General features: G+C 39.7%; 1 protein-coding gene across 2 annotated transcripts; it reads right to left on the reverse strand.

Annotated features, from left to right (window-relative positions):
• On the reverse strand, nt 1-20,681 carry rai2 (retinoic acid induced 2). 2 transcript variants are annotated; one of them, XM_055189082.2, is made up of 2 exons: nt 20,478-20,681; nt 1-2,285 (listed from the first exon to the last, which is right to left on the reverse strand). In XM_055189082.2, exon 2 carries the CDS (start codon nt 2,212-2,214, stop codon nt 517-519), a length of 1,698 nt encoding a protein of 565 aa, XP_055045057.2. In that variant the 5' UTR covers nt 2,215-2,285; nt 20,478-20,681; the 3' UTR covers nt 1-516. The 2 variants fall into 2 exon arrangements, with proteins under 2 accessions (XP_055045057.2, XP_055045056.2); XM_055189081.2 differs by lacking the exon at nt 20,478-20,681 and adding an exon at nt 14,826-15,102.
• Between the last annotated feature and the right edge of the window lie 1,937 nt (nt 20,682-22,618).

Below are 22,618 nucleotides of genomic sequence, written 5' to 3' on the forward strand. Positions count from 1 at the left end.
AAAAGGTCACACAGCGCTTTATTTAGACAAACACTGGGAAGCTTCTGGTGAGGAACTAAACAAAAGAAGAAATCTGTCAGTACTCAACATTGGGTTTCATGTGAGGACGTCACTACAGATGATGTCTCACTGACAGCTGGCCATGTTTCAAAACAGAGCTCATGCATATTAATAACAATGTAGATTAGGTATAATGCATAATTCATGAGGATGTGTGATCACAATCAGGGAAAAGATTCTGGCACGAAAACATCAGTAAATATCAGTAGTAGTGCAGTTTCAGGTTACTGCTTTAACACTGAGCATTTTTCATCTTGTTGACTTCTGATTGCTTTCTAATGAACAGATCAAATAGCAGCCTGCGTCCGTCTAAATCATTGGGACAGCCTGGAGGAAAAGCTGCAGGCCTTATTTCAGCCTTACGAATCAGCAAACCCTGCTTATATTTCTTTTCTCTTTCTGACCGTGACCTGTTTCTTCAGTAGCTCCTTTTCTCCCTCGCTCTGAGAGTACGTGTCATTTTCTGGGAAGAAATGCAGCCAGTCGCTGCTTTTTTATGGGCAGTATATGAATCTCCTGCGAGCTCACTTTCTTCAGTTTGATGCCTCTATTTTTGGGAATCTTTTTGAGAGGGTCGCTGGATTCTCCTCGCTGATCCACCTGGACCCTCTGTAGTCCAGTGAAACCTCCTTGACTTGCTTCACGTTTGATGGAGAAGTTCTTCGTAGAAACGCCTGACAATCCCTTTAGCTTACTGCAGAAAATAGCGGGCATGGCGTCTTTGACTGAAACGATGACTTTGGCGGTCTGTGACGTGCTTACGATCTCGATGTTGCCGCTTCCAGCGAGAGCATGAGGGTCGTGTATTGCACCGGCTACTGCGCTAGTGTGACCGCTATCTACTACCCATTTGTGCTGTCGACTGAACTCCAAAGACGCTAAACCACTTAGCAGTTTAGTATCTAGCTTTGGGGTGCAGTCTACGGGTCGCAGGACCCCAACGGCCAAAGTCCCACCGCTGACATCTTCACCTATGTGGCACACTCGGTCTCGTTCAGGGGGATCACGTGTGCTACGAGACTGGATGCATGACTTTCTTATACTAGGCACAGATAAATCAAGGACATTGTCCTGCTGAATCGACTGGAGCCCTTGCATACTGTCAACACGCATTGAAGGTTGAGGTGCCCTAATGGATAAGTCTAGCACTTCTCCGTCTGTCACTACAGGGCAAGAAGGAAGGGGTGGTTGGATGAATGCCGTTTCCTTGCTGGGTAACGTCAAATGAGAGGAAATGTCATTAGGTGAAGTCTGTGTGCTTTTATTCACATTACACGGTTTAGATTTAGGGAAGTCTACATCTACTTTGGAGTCTTTGCACATGGAGACAGGGACTGGGATTGGCAACGGGACTGGAAGAGGCACTGGAAGTGGAATCACAATGGGATAAGGTACCAGTAGTGTGGCTGGAGGAACCAGGGACGCAAACGGGGAGCTGTATGGATGTGAGAGAGGCGGTGGGGGTAAAAAAGCTGAGGCAAGGTCTATTGGTGGGGAAGACGCTGGGTGACAAGTGGGCGAGGGGTTGCCTTGACTAGGAAAGAGGTCCTGTAAAATGGCAGCAAAATTGGGGTTTTGGAGGAGAGTCAATAGACTAGTATCCAACATTGGACTTGCACCTTTCTGGTCCAGGGCCGGAGGTGGACCGAGAGCAAGGGATGGGTTCTGGCACAGAACATTGTTCTGAAGGGGAAGGATAGGGCACGTGGTGGTTTGCTGAAGCAACTGAGGATTCAAATGTTGGAGGACTTGTTGTTCCAGGACCAGAGGCAGGGACACCGGACCCTGGCTGGTCATCAGATATGATGCTGCGCCCGACTGCCCTACTTGAGGAGCGGCTGAGCCGGCAAGGATAGGCAACACCACTGGGCTTTCCCCTAAACAGATTGGCTGGAGTACAGTTGTTGCTACTTTCAGAGCGACACCGTTTGGAGACTCGGCAGAGGGGGTTACCACCGGGGTGGCTTGTAGTGCGATTAAGGGTGAGAGAGGCTGTTTTGTGATAGTAGGAGAGCCGACGTTCCACGTCTCAGTTGGGATTATCGGAGTGGTCTCGCTTTCCAGCTTCCCAACGGCATCAGGCACGCTGCTGCAGACCTCTTCCTGAGGATTTGCCATCTCTAAGGCTACAGAATCTTTATAAGGCTCTTCCATCGGTTCTGGTTTGTGTCAATCTTTTTAGGTGCTGTAAAATGAGGATTCCATGGTTTTCTTCAGATCAAACCCTACAATGTCAAAAAGAAGAGGATTAGTACTTGGCAGAGAAGGCCACAGTTTGCAGTCCACAAATGTATTATATACTGTCGTGTCTTCTACAACTTCATACCCAAAGCTAACAGGGCACCAAGGAGGCATTGTTTCCGTTCCTACTACTACAGTTCAGCCATCTGCTTTTCTCCACTGAGAGCTAAGCTTTCCGAATGATGTCATGACAAGAGAGTGGAATCACAGACACTTATGGAAGAGTGTTTACAAAGACTGAAAGAATTTCACGCAGCAAACGCTCCGATTGCCTGGAAGGAGAGCGAAATGAGTGCTGGGGAGGATCTGATGAAATTACGTTGCAGAGAGCCTGGGTTTATTTGTTTATGAGCCAGCTTTAGTGTGGAGTTTATTACACAAAATGCTGCCAAGACTATGAAGTGAACCTCCCTCTGGCAAACACAGAAAATACAGAAAACTGCCAGGAAGAGAAACAGAGAGAGCAAGAGTATCTTGGAAGAGAAGAGAGATAGGGAAAAAACAGCAAATGAAAAATAAAAATAAAAATGCTGAAAACGATCCTAATAACAAGTGCCAGATTTCTGGCCTGCATTAAGTACCCAGTAAACATTGCAGCAATACATCAACACAAGACTTTATTTATAATGTTTCTGCCATCAGTCAATTTTTAACATAGAAATGTATTGGAGGCGGTTCATGCTAGCTCAGTGAGAATCGCCTTATCTGCATTTTTTCAGGCAAGCTGTGAAACAAAGGAAAGCTGCCCGATGATTTAAGACCAATTGTAAATTTCAGAAGCAGTAAAGCACTGAACATCCAAGGCCACGCTGACAGGAGAACAGTGGAAAAATCTCAGATAAGAAAAGAGACGACCTCAACACAACTCAGATTTATCCAAACACACAGTGGCCGGATATCAGCCATCATTCAAAACTAATCCTTATGTTCCATAGATTCAGATGTTTTTCATTAGATAATGAATGCTGTTTTAAATATTTAATTGAAAGATTAACCAATATAGTTAAATCTCATGATGCTACTCAGATGGTAAATGAAATGCATGCACAACAGTGAGTGTAGCTCCAAGCTGATTTACATCGCAGGAGAGTAAATAAGATTCACTGCGAATCCACAGCGTCTCTGTAAATCTGTCAGTTTCTGTACGCAGTAGCGCAAGAGCTTTCTGTCCTCCAAAACATTCAGTGTTTTATGGTGGGACCTTGAGTTTCTTTATCGCCGTACAGGTCGGGTAACATCACATCTGTGAGATGCATTTGTGTTCAGTCTCTCCACATTTTATGGCTTTCATTTGAACATTAGGCTAGAATTTCTGGACAAACACAAGCTCAGAAACGCTACCCTATTACAATCTGAGAGAAACCAGCAAAAATGTTAATAAGAATTTTGCTCTATAATAAACATTAAAGGGGCGGTTTAATGCTATTTCATGCATTCTGACCATAGACTGTAAAAAAAAGATGGACGACGTGACGTCGTCTCCCTCCATTGTGATGAGTTTAAGCCAAAAATGTCCGACCACGGTCGCCGCCATGTTACGTAAAAACGTCCGTTTGGAGCCAAGGCATGCGCAGAAGGAATCGTCCGTGGAGCCAGAGGCGGAGCCGCGGTATCAAACTTCCGCCCAAACGTTTGCCCAACCAATTCAACCACGCCAATCATAACGACACGCCCTGTTTCTATAGCATCAAATTGCTAGCTATGAATGAAACTTAGTACAATAATGAACATTTGAACATATATCAGCGTGATAACAACTACTTGAAAGGACCAAAACCATCTTTCGGAAACTTTTATTGGAAGTGTAAATATTTTTTTTATTTAGAGCAGAGTCACATTCGTTTGAATGGAGAGGGCGGGGTTTATGACTTGTACTGCAGTCGGCCACCAGGGGGCGATCAAAGAGCCAGCGGCTTCACTTTTCAAGACTTATGAGGCACACCCGATTCTGCTTATTGACACAGTTAAAGAGTTGTAATTCTCATGCTAAACAAATGCAAAGTATCAAAAAAGCAGTTGAGTGTGTGACAGAGTATTTTTGGGCCAAACTCACTCAAACTAACCAACAAGTTTCTAAACGCTTTTTTTTTCAAATATGGGTACCCATTACATATAAGGGACCCCATATTCCTTTTATGGGCACTTCCCCCAAAAAAGCAGGCCTTCACGTCAATCAGAGTGAGAACGAGAATGCTCATTATCATTGTTCCTTCGAGTATAAGTCACAATCATCACTGCACGCAACATCTTTGTTTTATATCAAGACTCAATAATGGCATGAAAAAAGAAGTGTGTTTTTGGATGTAAGAAGAAGAAAGCCTTGTTCGGCTTTCCAAGTAAGCAGTCTCATGGAAACAATGGATATAGTTTGTATATTAGGGGTAGCAGCAGAGTTTTGTGTGTGTGTTGGTTTAACGCTGGGTTTCGTTGAAATGGGGCGATCCCAACCGGGTCATGAGTCACAAGCGGTAAGTAAAACTGCATCAAATGTCTGTGTTTTGTTGGCAATTGACATGTAATTGCATATTACGTAAACAACACAAACATGTAGTGAATCATAAGATAGTGGGATAAAGTTTTGTGTGTGTTTTGCTCGTGACTCACTCCTCCCGCCGCTGGACACCTCTGGGATTTTGTGCTTTTCTGGAAACACTCGCTACGCTCTAAAAACAAACGGTGCTAAATAGCACTAAAAGTGGTTCACTGGCTCATAATCATAAGGGAACCATATTAAGTGCCATATAGCACCTGTGTAGAACCATATTGTGCTATATAGAACCATATCTGGTGCTATAGTGGTGCTATATAGCACAAAAAAATCCCCTATGATTACAAGCTTTTAGTGCTATTTAGCACATTTTTTTTTAAAGTGTATGCACATATAACTGTTATTTCTTTTTCAACTACACTGCCAAAAACCCCTCACTGAGAATTTGATCATTCACACATCTTGACCCACTATCAACCAATAAGAGTTACTCTCTCTTTTTACAGTATATCACACTCTTATACAAGATGAATATGGGTTTATATATAGAAGTTTGATTCTTTTAGAGTTGTTTTTCATCTCTGTTCACTTATCAGATAACAGCACACAAATCCCCGGGCACGGCAACTCGATTGTACAACTGGAAAACAGAACAGATGGAACAATTTAGCAACAATCTTCTATTCCATCCACAGGCGCTGTTGTCATGCCAACCATGGGTTAATAAATCCTCATCCTAGACTGTAATAAAGCTGCCATTTTGAGATGAAGACCACACGTCCTGATATTAACCTACAGATAGCGATGACATGAATCTCAAATCTGCATTAGACCATACCAGTTTATGGGATGCTTCATCATCTGCCAGGTCAAAATCATAATAATCACTCAACCTTAACCAGCATGATCTGAGATATCATTCACAATCTCTGACACTCAGGTTGAGTTTTTAACCCTACAATACATACGATGTTTAGCCGTTAAATAAGGTATAACGTATAGGCAGCAGGTTATGTCAGAAATAAACCCCAACAATATGATCAGGGCCCAACATGCAGCGGAGGGTCTTGTATCAAACTGAAGGGGTTTATTTCTGCGATAACAACCTGCTGAAAATGTGTTTTTCTTCCGGTTTTAAAGGGGCATTGGCACAAGACCTTTTAAAATGTCAAATAAATCTTTGGTGTCACCAGAGCACATATGTGAAGTTTTAGCTCAAAATACCCCACAGATAATTTATTTTAACATATTAAAATGGCCACTTTGTAGGTGTGTGCAAAAATGTGCCGTTTTGGGTGTGTCCTTTAAAATGCAAATGAGCTGATGAAATTCAAACACTGATCACAATGATGGTGTTTTTTTGCAATTAAAACTCAATTGTGCTTTTCTCTGCACTAAATGGCAGTGCTGTGGTTGTACAGTGCAGATTAAGGGGCGGAATTATTATAATAAGAGCTCCTTATGACATCATAAGGAGAGCCAAATTTCAACGACCTATTTTTTCATGTGCTTGTAGAGAATGGCTTACCAAAATTAAGTTACTGGGTTGATCTTTTTTACATTTTCTAGGTTAATAGAAGCACTGGGGACCCAAGCACTTAAACATGGAAAAAGTCAGATTTTCATGCCATAGCCCCTTTAAAATAAGACGTTCAAATGTCATGAACACATTGTTTGGTTTATATTTGTAAATATAATGTGATAGATATTTAAAGACATATTTATATATGTCAAATTATTTGCAGCCGTGTGTTATTAGTTTTGAAAAGAAGTTATTTGAAAAAAATGAACGTTGGAAAGTTGTTGCTGGGCAATCAGAATCAAGCTTTTTAGAGGGTCGCTGTGATTTCACAAAGTAAGATGTGATCCTTGATCAACATTTTTTGTTGGATCAATGTTTTAATAAAAGAAACCCCAATTTTTCCCCTTAACTCAAACCCAAAACATTTTTTACCCTTCAAATTAGTGTGAAATAATGGTTTGAGAAGACTATTATTTAATTTAATCCTAATCCTGCAATCTGATTGGATTGCAACCTGCAACAATGGTGTTGATCCAAAATTCACATTCACCATTTTAGAGAGCCGTGCTATAAATAAAGTTATACATAGTAAATTAAAACATTGGTTACCAGTCAGATGAATGTATATTCTTAATTAATTATGAAATTTGCTGATTAAATTCTGATGATAATCCATAAAATATGTAACTGCCTTTGTTGGAGCTCCAATTGTGTCATCTCACAAAAAACAGCATTCATGTGTGTTGTGGTCAGACACCCCAAGCAGGCAGACTGAAGGGATTTATGGGTTGCTGTGCAGAAATAATCCTTGGAAGTCAAACTTGGGAACAATTGTTTCTGCATACCTCTTATATCTTAGACCATCACCACATGTGGTTCATCCAACACACACGCACATGCAAACACAAACACACACACGCACATGCAAACACAAACATGAACATGTTGGCATATGTGGTTTAATAGACACAATGCATTTTATACTGTACAAACTGTATATTTAATTCCCTTCCCCTAACCTACGTCAGTCCCTAACTCCAACCATCACAAAAACCTGTTGGCAGTCTTTAATCCATGAAAAACTACAATTTAGTTTATTAAGATGTTTAGTGAACAGGGACACTTTCGGTGGTCCTGACCTCAGCATTCGTAAGCACAGTACAGCAACAGGACTGCGGCGTGAAACTAATAATGGTTTGTTTTACCAGTGGTCTGATCTTTTAAACAGAAGTTAAATGAATGTGATTTTACTTGTGGTAACATCATTGTACTCATAGACTCATGGCTGAATGTTAGGTTATTTTAGGTCCTGATGTCACCACTGAAACCTTTGGGTGTTATTTTAAATATTTGATCAGGATTTCATTTTTGATGACATCATGGCCTCTGTCTTATATGGTTGGGTGATAAGTGGTCCACACCACCTGCAGTCTCTGTGCTCCTCAGGGTCACCGCCAGGCTGTCGCACAGCTGCACGTGTGGATCTTATCAGTTCATGAATAGCGTGTTTGTATGGAGCTCCGGACTCAGCGGCTACACGGCCCGAGACAACCAGACGGGATAAAAGATTACAGAGAGGAAAATAGCGGGGCGTGTACAAAGACTCAGAACACATCTATCCACAGACGTACAGAGACTTGATATAAGGTCATTTCTGTTGACAAGCCGTCAAAACATCACACACACACACACAGATAAGAATAAGAACAAAGAAACATTGCAACCATACTTTGCAACTCCCTTAAAGGGACACTTCACCCATTTGCATTAAGCTTTGTAGAGTTAGAACCCCAGTCATGTTTTTGAATGGTCATGCATCATTTCCTCAGTTGCCGCTGAGATTTCAGTGTTGCACTTCCTTCTTTCAATGATGTAAAAATCATAATTTTGCATCATTGAAAGAAAGAAGTCCAATATCTTTGTTGAGGGAGTGAGACTACAAACAACCCCTTTCTCGGTCAAATAGGCATCAAATTCAAAATGTATGTTACATTTCGACTACAAATATGACACACTTTCAATAAAGATTAATGTTTCTACGGGTGAAATGCTCCTTTAAAGGTGCTAAAGAATGCATTGATATAGTATGTTAAATTATTCTCTAATATCGAAGGTTTATGGCTTTATTAAGTGCAAAAAATTATCCAGAGACAGTTTTACGCATCTATTAACAACCCTAGGATTTGTCTTTATAATGAAATGGTCTATTATTACCTTATTTAAAAGGGTCATGAATAATAATGTTGAGCTCTGCTCTGATTGGCTGTTTCTCCTTCAGTAGCTCTGTGTGTGTATAAACAGATCTTATGTTTGAGTCTGTATCAGATTTTGAGTAATAATCAATTGTTTAGAGATTGTTAATGGACGTTTCTGAGTGGTAAGTTTTTGTTTTTTCAATATGGACCTGCAAACGTAGCTGTAATGTCAGTAGTAGAACTTCAGCCTAAACGCTAGCATATATCATTAACTAGCATATAGCACTAACTCAGCAGTCACAACTTTGTTTTATCATTGTAACAACATTGTATTTCATTTAATGTGTGATTTAATGTTGAGGTGTACATCTCGACTGTAACGTCACAGTTGGTGTTATGTTGTGATTGGTCTGTTTTCCAGCGGTCTTTTGCATGCACGAGGTTTACATAAGAAGAAGGAAAGAATCGTGTTTGAGGCTCTTATTAATCATCTATTATTCATCTTATTATTCAACTCTTTTTATTCATCTATGCCTACATAAATACAGTTTTACATTCTACAGCACCTTTAAATCCCACTATCACATCTAAAAAGAAGAAACTATGAAAAATAAATTTAGCATTAACCAGCCCTGAGAGACATCTGTGATCATTTCAGCATTTGAAAGTATTGATATAAATGAGCGTGATCTTACATCAGTGACAGCAGAAGAAATAAAGCCCTCAAGCAGGTTTCAGATCAGTGGTTTTAAGACTGTGGTGGTGGCAGATGCTATAAATAGGATGGGCGTTTTAATTAAATATGAGGTAATGCGATCTACGTAAGGCAGACAGCAGATAGCTGGTCCCTGTACATCCCTTATCATTAACAGCTAAATGGCTCTCGTGCACGGTAACTCAACTCCGCTGTTATGACAACAGAGGTCAGAGGTCAACAGCAAAATCTATACAGGAAACAATGACTGTGGACATGAACCCTTTTAACACAATGAATACAGTAAAATCATCTCAAGAATAAATGAAGTCACAATAAATACGGTATGGCTACACTGGCAGAGCATTGCGTTAGCAACGTAAAGGGGATGTGTTCGATCACACAAGCTGATATCAAAAATGTATATTTTTTTGAATGCACTGAAAGCTGCTTCAGATAAAAGTGTCTGCAAATAAATGATATATGTGATCCTGGACCACAGTCATACAAGTTGCATGGGAATATTTGTAGTAATAGACAACAATGCATTGTAAAGGTCAAAAATATAGTTTGGTTATGCCAAAAATCATTAGGATATTAAGTAAAGGTCATGCTACATGAAGATATTTGAAAAAATTTCCTTCTGTAAATAGATCCCATCCATCTGATATCCTCTATTATCTCTAGTATATATTAGGGATGCAATGATAAATGCTGATATACACTAATAATACCTGTCCGATAACAATTCTGAATCGCACGGCCGATATTATTCACAACTATTTCATGTACTACGGCTTTTGATCGGTAAGTCCTTATCGATCTGAAATCACTGTTAGTTTGAGTCGTTTGAGGCTAACAAAAGCATTACTGTATGTCATGAATCACTACTGTAAGCTGTAATATGTGACTGTCACCCTATTTGAACTGATCTGTGGTCTTGGCAGCAACTTCTGGCTAAAACAGATCAACCGAGCGGATCAACGGGTCCTCTTTCTCTTCTGCTATAACGGCCAAGTGCATAAGAGTAAATATAACACAAGCACTCACTGCAACGCAATCCACAACCCATTATAATCGGCATGTTACGGCATGAGTCTCTAACGTCATCACCTGGCGGCCATCTTACCACAGTCAGCTCGCTCACTCGTAGCATCGAGTTTAATGGTGCATGTACTTTTAAATGACCATAACTTGCTCAATTTTCTACCAATTTTCAAACGGTTTGGTTTATTACAACCGTTATTAACGTGGCTATAATTCTGGATGCTTTAACATGTTTCATGACATTTTTTTTGGGGGGGGGGTGTATAAGTATGCAGTGTGATAGGTACATCTTTGACGTTTATAACAAACCAACAAACCGTTTAAAAATCGGTAGAAAAGTAAGCAAGCCATGGTCACTCAAAAGTACACGCATCATTAAAACACAATGGTACAAGTGAGCGAGCGCCCTGTGGTAAGATGGCCGCCAAATGCAGACGCTCCACTCAATTGGCCAGCAGCCCGGGCGAGACATCTAGCCTTTACATACAGTATCTATGACTGGAGCTATAACCTCTTCACTTCTCTACATGCAGTTTTTATTTTCTGATTACTGGCTAATGATTTTGTTTATTATTCACCACAAATGATGAATTCACAGATACTCTCCACTGTTTTATTTTACTTACGTTAAATGACAAACACGTTCTTATGGACTTATTTTGCTATTTGGTGCCAATAAGAAGTCATAAATATTATGACAGTGCCTGTAACGGTTTTATACGCTGCTTTTGCATTATTTGAGCTGTTTCTGGATGAAGGTAGACTGCTGACACCGAGTTGTGTTGACAGAGTTCAGGGAAAACTTAATCATGTCAAATTTAAAATGAATTCACATTTAAAGTGTGTGACAAAAGCACGCGTACTTCAGTTAGTGCAGTATAGATGCGATTTAAAATCACATTATTTTTATCAAAGTATTGAAGTAATGTATAACATAGGGCTGTAACAATTAATCGTGTGTCCCATTAAAAATGCCTGTCTGAAATCGATTCTGAATCGCAAGGCTGCGATTCTGTGTTTCATGCAAAGCTTGTGGGTGTCCTACGGCATTTGGTCAGTAGGAAGTCCTTATCAATCTAAAATCATTATGAGTTGAAGTCGTTTATAATGCGCATTTAAAAAAGCAACACTCGTTAAACAAAATCATTCAAAATATTCTTTATTATCATGAAAATACCTAAAAATAATATAATTTGAAGGACAGCGATATAAATATTTCCTGGAATAGTGTTTGTAATGCTACTTCTTCTGTGGCACAAAGGGAGTTTCTGCACGAGAGCGCCCCCTGGCTTTGGGATGTGCCGTGATTTCACCCTAATTCATTAAAATACATTCATTGAGAAAACACGCATTTGCACAATTAATCGTTACAGCCCTAGTATAATAGCAATATTGCCAAAATCCCATTATAATCGCATGTAAACGTAGTCATTGAAAAACATCAGAGGACGGCCAATAGCAATAGTCCTGGGTTGATCGAAGGAGGACAAGATCTCTGCTTCACTGTTTAATGTTTTATCCCTTTGCTTTCACTACCAAAAACTTATGACACACTATTTCTGCCTGTGTTTAAAAACACAGTCCATATGACAAAGGGACTGTGAGTCTGACTGTGTTGATACAGGACATTCCTGAGCAGAACTGTCTAAGATTAAACAACTCTATCTGAGCCTGGGAAACCTTTCACATATTCCTTCTTTGAAAGGTTTGTTAATAAATAACTCCATTAGTCAATTCATTTTTAATATTCACAGACACTGATATCTGATTACAGCCTAAAGACACCTACCTAAATTACACTGATATCATTGCACCTATTTTATGCGTAATATACCAATGCACACAAATCACTGCATATATAAATTAGTATTAGTACCTTCCGGCTATATAGTTGACATACTGCCTAATATCACAATTAAGAAAGTGTGTCTTTATGATGTAAACGTTCCACATCACTTCACAGTAATTGGTTAATGTGTGTAAAGCAAGTGTTGACAGGTGCTAATGTGTAAATAACTCCATACGCTGTACCGATGCTTTCCTGGCCAAATTAATGAACTCACGATGTCCGACTGTCCTTTTGTGTTAGTGAGCGAGCGTGCAGAGGTCAAGAAAACCCTGCATCGAATTGACCCTCAGAGCACTGAAGCGTGCAAACGTGACCTAATGCTTTTAAAAGTGCACGTATGAGTCCGTGAGGATGCATTGATTATTCTAATCGACTGGATGCTTTCCAAGAACATAAACAATTCTAGGGTTACACGGTTACCACGGACACCGTATAGGATCATTATGATGTCACAGCTTCATTAGGAATCTTGCAGCACTCCAGTGTCAATTCTCATTCCCGAACCATCATTAGCATAGGAGCTATAACATCAACATCATGTCACTGAAATGAAAGTTCATTAAAGAAATACTGAGCACTAAATGCCAGACTGGATAACTATCTAATTTGAAAAGAATAATTAACGACGGGTTGTTGAATTATTAAAAGATAATGCACATCCAAGGTGGCAATGTGGAACAAAAGAAGTGCTTCAATTAGATGAAAATCGATAGTTTTCTGACTGTGCCATAGACTGCAGTTTAATTTTCACAATCAAGCCCAGAAAAAATAAAAGACATTGCCGAAAAGATCCATGTGCCATCAGTCGTTCAATAATAATATAATGAAGCAACGAGAACACTTTTGTGCATAAAAAACAAAACAAACGTACAATAGTGCTGTCACAATGATTAAATAATCGATTGTTTGACCTCATCGTGATGATTTCAGATCACCGCAATGATTGCACATCTCTTTAAAGAACACAAGGGGGAGCTGCAGCGCCTGTATAAACAAGACCATATCTACTTGACTGACAGTGTAACGTGATACATTTCAAAGCCATTTAATACAGTTTCAGTATTTGAAAGATATATTCATTAAATAGTTACTTTTAAATATGTGTTATGTGTATTAATATTTACTGCCAGGTAAACCTTGCAAAAGATTTAATTTAAACAATCACAACAAATTAATGAAAATTATTTAATGAACAAACAAATGAGAATTAATTAATAAGAATTAAACGTCAAAGCCCTTAAACAGGCAATTAATCGTCCGCCAAATTTCATAACTGTGACAGCCCTAAAGTACGATTTTATTCAACAATTTATTCTCCTCCTTGGTTGTTCAGTGCGCGTTCATGAGCAGACTACGACATGCAGCTGATGTCACCTGCTAAAGTAGTTTCAAGCGTACAGACACAGAATACAGTGGCAAGTAATTTGTGCACGGGCTGTTTAAGTATTGTTTGCATAATGTCTTAAATAAAAAAGGGGAAAAAACAAAAAAACGTTAAAAACTATATCAGCAGCATGCACTGTAGTCTGAATCCACACTGAACGACCAAGGAAGAGAACAAATTGTTGAATAAAATCGTACGTTTTGTTTTCTTTGTGCACAAAAGTGTTCTCGTCGCTTCATAATATTATTAGTGATCCACTGATGGCACGTGGACCTTTTTGATGATGTCTTTCATTTTTTTCTGGGCTTGATTGTGTAAATCAAACTGCAGTCTATGGGACCGACACAAGCCTACCGTTTCATCACAAATATCTAAAAATGTGTTCTGAAGGCAATCGAAGGACTTGTTGATTTAAATTCAGAACGACACAGGGGTAAGTGATTTATGATTAAATTGTCATTTTGAGGAAAATTAACCCTTTAATACATCTATTTTGCTTCCTTTTGGAAAAATGACCATCCTCCAATGATCATCTTTTAACCATTGATAAGTCAGCAGAGCTCGTACCATCACCACAACTATCTGCTATTATGCCAATATCTCACACATGGGACCTCTTGTGTTACCCGTCAGCTATTTGAAAACATTTCTGACCCCACAATTCCCTGGACAGACAAATTAAACATCCTTCAAATATGACAACTTCATTCACCCTCATGTCATCCAAAACCACAGAGAATAAGTCTTCATGTTTTAAAAGTCTTTACACTTACATTATATACAGTAGCCATATATATATAATGCTCAGACATTTTGGTAATGACATAAATGCAAGATCTGAAATGACATGAGTGAGTTACCAGTTAACAAGGTATGAGTAAGCTGTGAGTAACAGATGCTTATTTTGGGGGAAGCCTGTGTAACAAGAAGACACACTCCCTGTGTTCAGTCAGACATGAAAACCTTTCAATAACATTTGTCCACATTACTAGACTATAATGAACTGCATTGTTGTGTCATAATGACTGAAGTATAAAACTATATGCATGTTGTGTAGCAGTTCAAATGATCTCCTGTCTCTAGAATCCCTTTAAATCTATAAGAAAGATACCCGGACACCTGCTCAGCAGCCCGACGGGTGAATTAAAGGGTTTCATGTGGGTGTAGCGTCTGTTCGTAATGACACACTATTATTCTACATCTACACGATAAACTCTAATATTTTTGACATTATGATAAGAGTACAGAACAATCAATGCCACCCGGATGCCCGAATGTGTTGATGGAAAATAACTGTGCGTTAATATCGCGTACACGCGCACAGATGACATGAGGAGATCTTTACCGTAAAATAAAACAGCGTCGCTCCACAGTCGCGTTTATTTTCCTCCTTCAGTCGATCGCTTCCATGAATGACTCGGTTTTCCTCCTTACGGATTTGCTCGTGATTCTGAACGACAACAGAGGCAAAATTCTCAGCATTCGGTGGCGGATGGAGGCCTAAAGAACGGATTTCACCGTGAAACGCGACGGATTTGTCGATGTGACGTTTATCTGTGACCGAACAGCCTCTCACTGTGTGCGCGTGTGTGTGTGGGCGCGCGCGCGTCTCTCTCTCTCTGTCTCGTGTGTGTGTGTGTGTGCGGGTCTCTCTCTCTCTCTCTCTCTCTCTCTCTCTCTCTCTCTCTCTCTCTCTCTCTCTCTCTCTCTCTCTTAGTGGATCTCTCCATCTCTCCTTCTGTGCGTGTCTGTTCCGCGCTGTCTCTTCCCATTATCCCAATCTATGGTTTATTATATTCTCTTGGCAATGACGCATTATTATTATTTAGCCAATAGTATAAATGTTTAGATATAAAAATATCGTGGTACATGTCCGACTGTATAAATATAGGCCTAATACATTAGAGTACAATCTCTTACAAACCTATAGTATGATAATAAATAGGGCTGTCTATCGGTTCTATATTTACCTTAATTTAACACTTTTCAAGATTTTAATACTCTAATCAACATTGGCGTGGACAAATATGGATACAATATATATATATATATGCAACAAAATAATCTTTTATTGTTTGATTGACAGGTTTTAAGATCTACTATAATGCATGGATCTATTATAATGTTAGACATCAGATATTTTTCCCCAACTGTTAACCAAACATTCACTTAAAGGTGCAATGTGTAAATTTTTGCTGCATCTAGTGGTGATGTTGTGAATTGCAACCAATGGCTCAGTCCACTGCGCACCCCTCGCTTTTGAAACACACAGGTCAAACATGTCATCGTCGGAGACAACTTAGTAAAAAAAGTTTGTCCGTTAAGGGCTTCTGTAGAAACATGATGGAACAAAATGGCGACTTCCATGTAAGGGGACCCTCTGTGTATGTAGATAAAAAGGTCTCATTCTAGGATAATAAAAACATAACGGTTCATTGTGAAAGGTCTTTATACACCCCTGATAATAAAGTTTTGTATATTATTTTGCATTTCTGTCACGAGATCCTTCAAAAAATTACACACTGCACCTTTAAGACATAATAACAGATTATATCTGCGTGAATTCTTGTCAAAACAGATATTTTTAAAAGTGTAATTTTGTTTATGTGTGCATATATCGTGTGCATATGTGTGCATGCTTCAGGAAAATCGTTTTCAAGTCTTGTCACTCTTAATAACTCTTTTAACATGAGTCAGGTCCCAAACTTTATCTCTCTTAATAACTGTGTCATAACATCAAATAAGTCCTGCACTTTATGTTCTAATTCCTGCATCTTTTAAAACCCAAACCAAATTCTCAAATGCACATATGTAGGACAGTAGGCCTACACCTCTCAGAAAACGTTGAAATAAAGATAATTTTAGATGTTTAATGACTATTTACTGTCTCAGGCTGCGTCTCAATTTATCCAACAACGGGCTAGGTCAAGGGTCAAACAGAAATTGCACATTGCATTAATCGCACGTTAATAAAATTAGTGTCGTTAAAATTAATTTACATGAATGTGTTATTAATGCGTTCATTTTGACAGCTCTATACCTTTGCTCCTTTAAAATCATAATAAATCAATATAAAAATAAATCTCTGATGACCACTGAGAGTCTATATATCTGTCATGTCATTGTGCCTTTCATGACAGCGCAGGCTGATATCCACTAAACATTATTTTAGCTCCAATATCTCTAGGTCAAAATGATTCTGGTAACTGAAAAAGCTTGTAACTGCAGGTTAGACTGATGAAGATGTTAACACCACCCAAACTCTTTAATGGTTAAGGGTGAGGTTGGGTTTCCCGAGGCTTATCCTGGATTAGTTTTCATTGCTGGCCTCTGTCAGAAGATGTGAATGGGAGGAGGGAGTCATTCCCAGGAGGGTCTCTATCTCTGCCGAACAGCCCGCGGGCTATGCCTGCAGCCCTGAATCTGAGAATGTTTAATGGTTCTTAATGACAATTGAGTCACAAATATTCTTCTGTTTAACTTACACAACTGTGAGTTTATATTATAATAGTGGAGGTTTACTAACACTAACCAGTAGCGTTTTCTAGGAAGAAGCCTCACTATTACTACTTTTTATTCTACGTTACTGTTGTTTAAGTGTTGTCTTTCAATGCTGATATGAGTCTCCAATGGTCTCCATCTCAAGGTTTTAATTACCGTCATCAGAACGTTGTGAAACTGTACATTTGAACTGTCTGAGTTTGGTATAATAACACCTCCTAAATTTGCTTCTAGTTAGACAAAGTTAGTTAAACGTCAGACCATCGACGAAGTCACACAGACCGTTGAGAACAAACTAAGTATATTCAATAAACCATCTTTATAATATCTGTCATGACTGGATAGGAGAGACAGGAATCAGGACGCACTCGCAGGGTTCACATGAAATAAATAACATTTAATATAAATCAGGAAACAAAACACGAGTAACATACAACATCGAGTAAAACAGGAACATCCAACACAGGAACAGACAGGGAAGAAATGACAATGATCCAGCAGTGAGCAAACAGAAGACAGAGGTATATATACACAGACTAAATGACAAACAGGTGTGATGAGGTAGGTAATTAATCAATGAATGTCCAGGTGATAACAATCGGAACAGAGACAAGACATGACACGGATTAACCGTGACATTACCCTCCCCTCTACGAGTGGCTACCAGACACTCACATAAAACACAACAAAAACAAAGTCTGGTAGCGAGAGTCCAAGGGAGGGATGGAGGGCTTGGGGACCCTGGCGAAGCCGGCAGCCGCCGGGATAAGACCAACAGGACGGTTGGCCGGACTGCGCCAGGAGAACCGGAGCGATCGCTCCGAGAACCGAGGCAGACGAATTACCCCCCTCCTGGGAATCGTCGACGATCAGATGCCCCCGGAAATCATCTCCCATCCCCTCGCGGAAACGGAGACCCTCGGTAGCCACCCCGGGGAAATGATCGGGCGTGGTCCGTTCCGGATCTCCCTGCGAGCAGGACGGTGGTCCTCCGAGGGACCGTCGACGACGACTCAACCGTTGGGGGACCGCCTGGGCCGATCCTCCTCCCGCAGGAGCGAGCGATCGCTCACGGTGGTCCCCAAGAGACATCGGGGCTGATGGGGAATGAACCCCGATGTCACTACTCCCCCTCGACGAAACTCCTGGGGGAGCCGCCCTCCGTGAACCTGCTGCGTCCAGTTTGGCTGGATCATTCTGTCACGACACGGAAGGGTTGTAAAGACAGGACGCAAATGCAAGGTTCAAAATAAATAACATTTAATAATAAAAACACGAGGGCAGACATGGTGAAGGCAGGAACACAGGAACATGAACACAGGAACATTAACACAGGAACAGACAGGGTATCAATGACAATAATCCGGCGACCGGTGTGACAGAACAAAGGCATATAAATACAAAGACAATTAAACATGACAGGTGTGGTGTATTGGTGTAATGAGTCAATGAAAGTCCAGGTGAGACGGATCAGTGCAATACACAAAACATGTCACGGACTAGCCGTGACATAACCCTCCCCTCTACGAGTGGCTACCAGACACTCACATAAAACACAACAAAAACAAAGTCTGGTAGCGAGAGTTCAGGGGAGGGTTGGAGGGCTTGGGGACCCTGGCGAAGCCGGCAGCCGCCGGGATGAAACCAACAGGAACGGTAGGCCGGACTGTGCCAGGAGAACCGGAGCGATCGCTCCGAGAACCGAGGCAGACGATTTACCCCCCTCCTGGGAATCGCCGACGATCAGCTGCCCCCGGAAGTCATCTCCCATCCCCTCGCGGAAACGGAGACCCTCTCTCGGTAGCCACCCCGGGGAAACGATCGGGCGTGGTCCGTTCCGGATCTCCCTGCGAGCAGGATGGTGGTCCTCCGAGGGACCGTCGACGACGACTCAACCGTTGGGGGACCGCCTGGGCCGATCCTCCTCCCGCAGGAGCGAGCGATCGCTCACGGGGTCCCCAAGCCCTCCACCCCTCCCTTTGACTCTCGCTACCAGACTTTGTTTTTTTTTTTTGTTTATGTGAGTGTCTGGTAGCCACTCGTAGAGGGGAGGGTTATGTCACGGTGATCCGTGTCATGTTTTATTTGTGTCTCCGATTACGTCAACTGGACAATTCACGGACTGATTCATCACACCTGTTCCCTGTTAAGTGTTGTGTATTTATACTGCTGTCTGTTTCTCACCTGTCGCCGGATCATTGTCATTGTCGCCGTTCCACGTCTGTTCTCTGTATTGGATGGGGCTGGATCATTCTGTCATGACTGGATAGGAGAGACAGGAATCAGGACGCACTCGCAGGGTTCACATGAAATAAATAACATTTAATATAAATCAGGAAACAAAACACGAGTAACATACAACATCGAGTAAAACAGGAACATCCAACACAGGAACAGACAGGGAAGAAATGACAATGATCCAGCAGTGAGCAAACAGAAGACAGAGGTATATATACACAGACTAAATGACAAACAGGTGTGATGAGGTAGGTAATTAATCAATGAATGTCCAGGTGATAACAATCGGAACAGAGACAAGACATGACACGGATTAACCGTGACAATATCTGCCTGCTGTTTTCCCTTCATCTTTATATCTGATTTAAAGTATGAACTCAACAAAGGTGATATTTTAGGGTTACAGATTTGGTAATTTCCTGATGGAGGGAGAGATCTGCAAGCCATATCCATGCCTGGATTTTAGCAAACACACAGCAATGTCCTAACAACCACAATACTGAAATAAAAAAATATATACAATAATCTGCTATTGGTTTAATTGGATATACAGACTTCCTTTAAATATTCTGTAGATAATTGTTTAAGATTCTTGCATTACATTAAAAGAAAATTTAATTTGAAATCTCTCACATTGACACGTTGTTCGCCTGTGATGATGTCACAATCACTTGTCTGCTTCCAGTGATGATGTCATAATTGCCTTTAAATACCTGCTGATGTTTTAATGGCTGTTTTTGGTTTTCATAATAAAAAATGATATCCTCACAGACTGCCTGCCAAAGTGATGATGTCTGTAATTTCTTTGACCTTGTTCAAGTCATAAACTAGTGTTTATGTCTAGTAGAGGAAGACAAAGAGTGAAGTGTAGAGCTCTGAAATGAAAAGAGGACACAAAGAAATCCTCGATCCAAAAAGGTATAAACAGTAAATGACTAGCATGAAGTATCGTTTGTTGTACAATGAGCAGATGAGAGGGAAAACCGAGCAATTAGGAGGAAAGAGGAAGTCACATCTTTCCCTGTGATGGTAATGATGCTCAGTACTGAGAGAGTGTGAATTTAGGTCACCCCCCTCCCTAAACCCCTCTGCTTTCCCTTCATCCCCCATCCAAAACGGAAGCAGACATCATGCAGAGGAGAGAGAGGGAGAGAAAGAGTGAGTGAGGGTAAGAGAGAGAGAGAGATGCACGCTGTGCTGCAGGCATGGAAATGTAGTGATGAAACACAGTCAGGGGGATGTGATTTTTGGAACGTACTGCACTCTTTAGTGTCTACTTCCTCTCAGAACATCCATTTCCTGTCACTGACATCCAGTTAACTGTGGTGGCCAAAGCAGCTTAAAACCGCAGGAAGAGATGCTGTATGACCTGCCGAAAAACCACACACACAACATAAACAAACTAACATATCTCAATTATACAGGCGTTCACTGCAAATATCACCAGAGGTCCTTGCAGAATTGATTAATGTTGTGTTTATCTGGGGCTGGATGTCACACATATATTTCAGTATCCAAGTAGTCATAAATCCAACTACACAACCGTCTGCTTTCTCTAGCAGTGGATTTGTTGCTTTCTTTTTTAATATCTGCTTCAAAACTTAAAATACATTATAGGTCATGAATAAAGAATTGACAACAAGGGTCAATTAAATAAAACTGACATTTTTAACTTACAATGCTATTGTTTATAATTCAACAAATAATAGATTGTAACATATGGCTTTTAAAAATTTCAGAAAGATATAGTATTTGAAAACAAAATATTTTTCTCAAATCATTTTTAATAAACAGCTGATTCAGAAATATCTCAATGCATAATTATCATGGGTAATATGAATAATGAAATGATGTTTTGATTGGTGAAGTGCTCTATTTTTCTCTGCACACTTAGTATGTTATTGTACTCATTGAAATCATATAATCTAAGATGTTGTGTATTTTACTGAATATATATTGTAATATATTGTAAATTATTTAGGGAAAAAATTAAGCTGTTTCAAAAGTACTGGAATGTACTCATGTAGCTACAATGCAGGATCCATTATTAGGATGACTCAATAGTCTATTAGCAATATTACTTAATTATTATTTGTGTTATTTTTGTGGTACTATTCATTCTGTTGTCATTACAATACATTTGTACACTAATGCTGCCACACGCTGGAGAGATGAACTATATCTTGTTTATGGCACTGGATTATTGGGTGGCGTTTGTTTTTAATTTTTTAGAAAGGTAACTGTTGCTGATCATCATGCAGTGTCAAGATAAGTAAATACATGTTATGCCAACCTATAATATATCCACAAGATCATCATCTTTAGCAAACTAAAAATCATAAACACATCTTTTGTCTTGTTTACTACACATATCTGCAACATTATGTAAATATTAGATCAAATAACTACTATAACAAATCTTGGTTTATGAAATGGATCAAGTGCTTGAAGTACATCAAAATTGCTAGCAACAATGTTCAACTGGGATAATATGGATCAATATTTGTGGCATTTCATCAACCAGCAGAGGGCAGAAACGAGCCATTCTCTTTATCACAGCTTTACATTACACTTACCCAAAACAATTCACATAACATTTGACATAAACACATTGTAAATCATGTATTTCCTCTGGGAATCAAACCCATGAGTTTGGCGTTGCTAGCTCCATGTTCTGTTAACTGAGCTAACTGAGCCAAAATAACACATCAAGTTTGTATTTGAATTTGTTGTTTACGTTTACATTTGGCAGACGCTTTTATCCAAAGTGACTTCCAGTGAATTCCTTTAACATTTTTATGAATCTGTGTTCACTGAAAAAAATGATTCATTGAATTTAATCAATTTTTTAAGGTAAGTGGCTGCAATCAATCCATTTAAACTACATTCAAACAAAAGTTTTATATTTTATTTTACATAACTAATCTTTTTTGCTTAAATGTAGCTCAAACAAACTGATTGCAACCACCCACCTCAAAAAAATTGATTAAATTCAATGAATCATTTTTTTCAGTGTTCCCTAAGAATTGATTCCATTACTTTTACTCAGTTAATGCAATGCTTTACCAGTTGAGCAACAAGAACACCAAGTTAAGTTGAGGGCCAATAAATCCAGCTCTTGTTAGGGATGTTTTGTGTTACGGACATCTTGTGTGGAGCGCAGAGGCATTCATTTGAACTTTTAACAATTCTTTGTTAATCATAATTTGTGATGAAGTTCAAATGAAAACCATGAAATAAAACAGAACATAAAATGAAAAGTGAACTTAATAAAGCATTAATAAAAAACTTTTAAAATGTATTCATGTTTGTCCTTTATTTTAATATTTGCCGTTTTTAGGGTTCCCACACTCTATAAGTCAAATGTCAAATTCCCTAACTTTTCCCTGACTTTCCCAG

This window comes from Misgurnus anguillicaudatus, chromosome 13, assembly GCF_027580225.2.
Source record: "Misgurnus anguillicaudatus chromosome 13, ASM2758022v2, whole genome shotgun sequence".
In the NCBI taxonomy this organism is placed as follows: Eukaryota; Metazoa; Chordata; class Actinopteri; order Cypriniformes; family Cobitidae; genus Misgurnus; species Misgurnus anguillicaudatus.

Excerpts from the sequence above, each read along its gene's own strand:
- rai2 (XM_055189082.2), bottom strand. The coding sequence starts at position 2,214 with ATGGAAGAGCCTTATAAAGATTCTGTAGCCTTAGAGATGGCAAATCCT.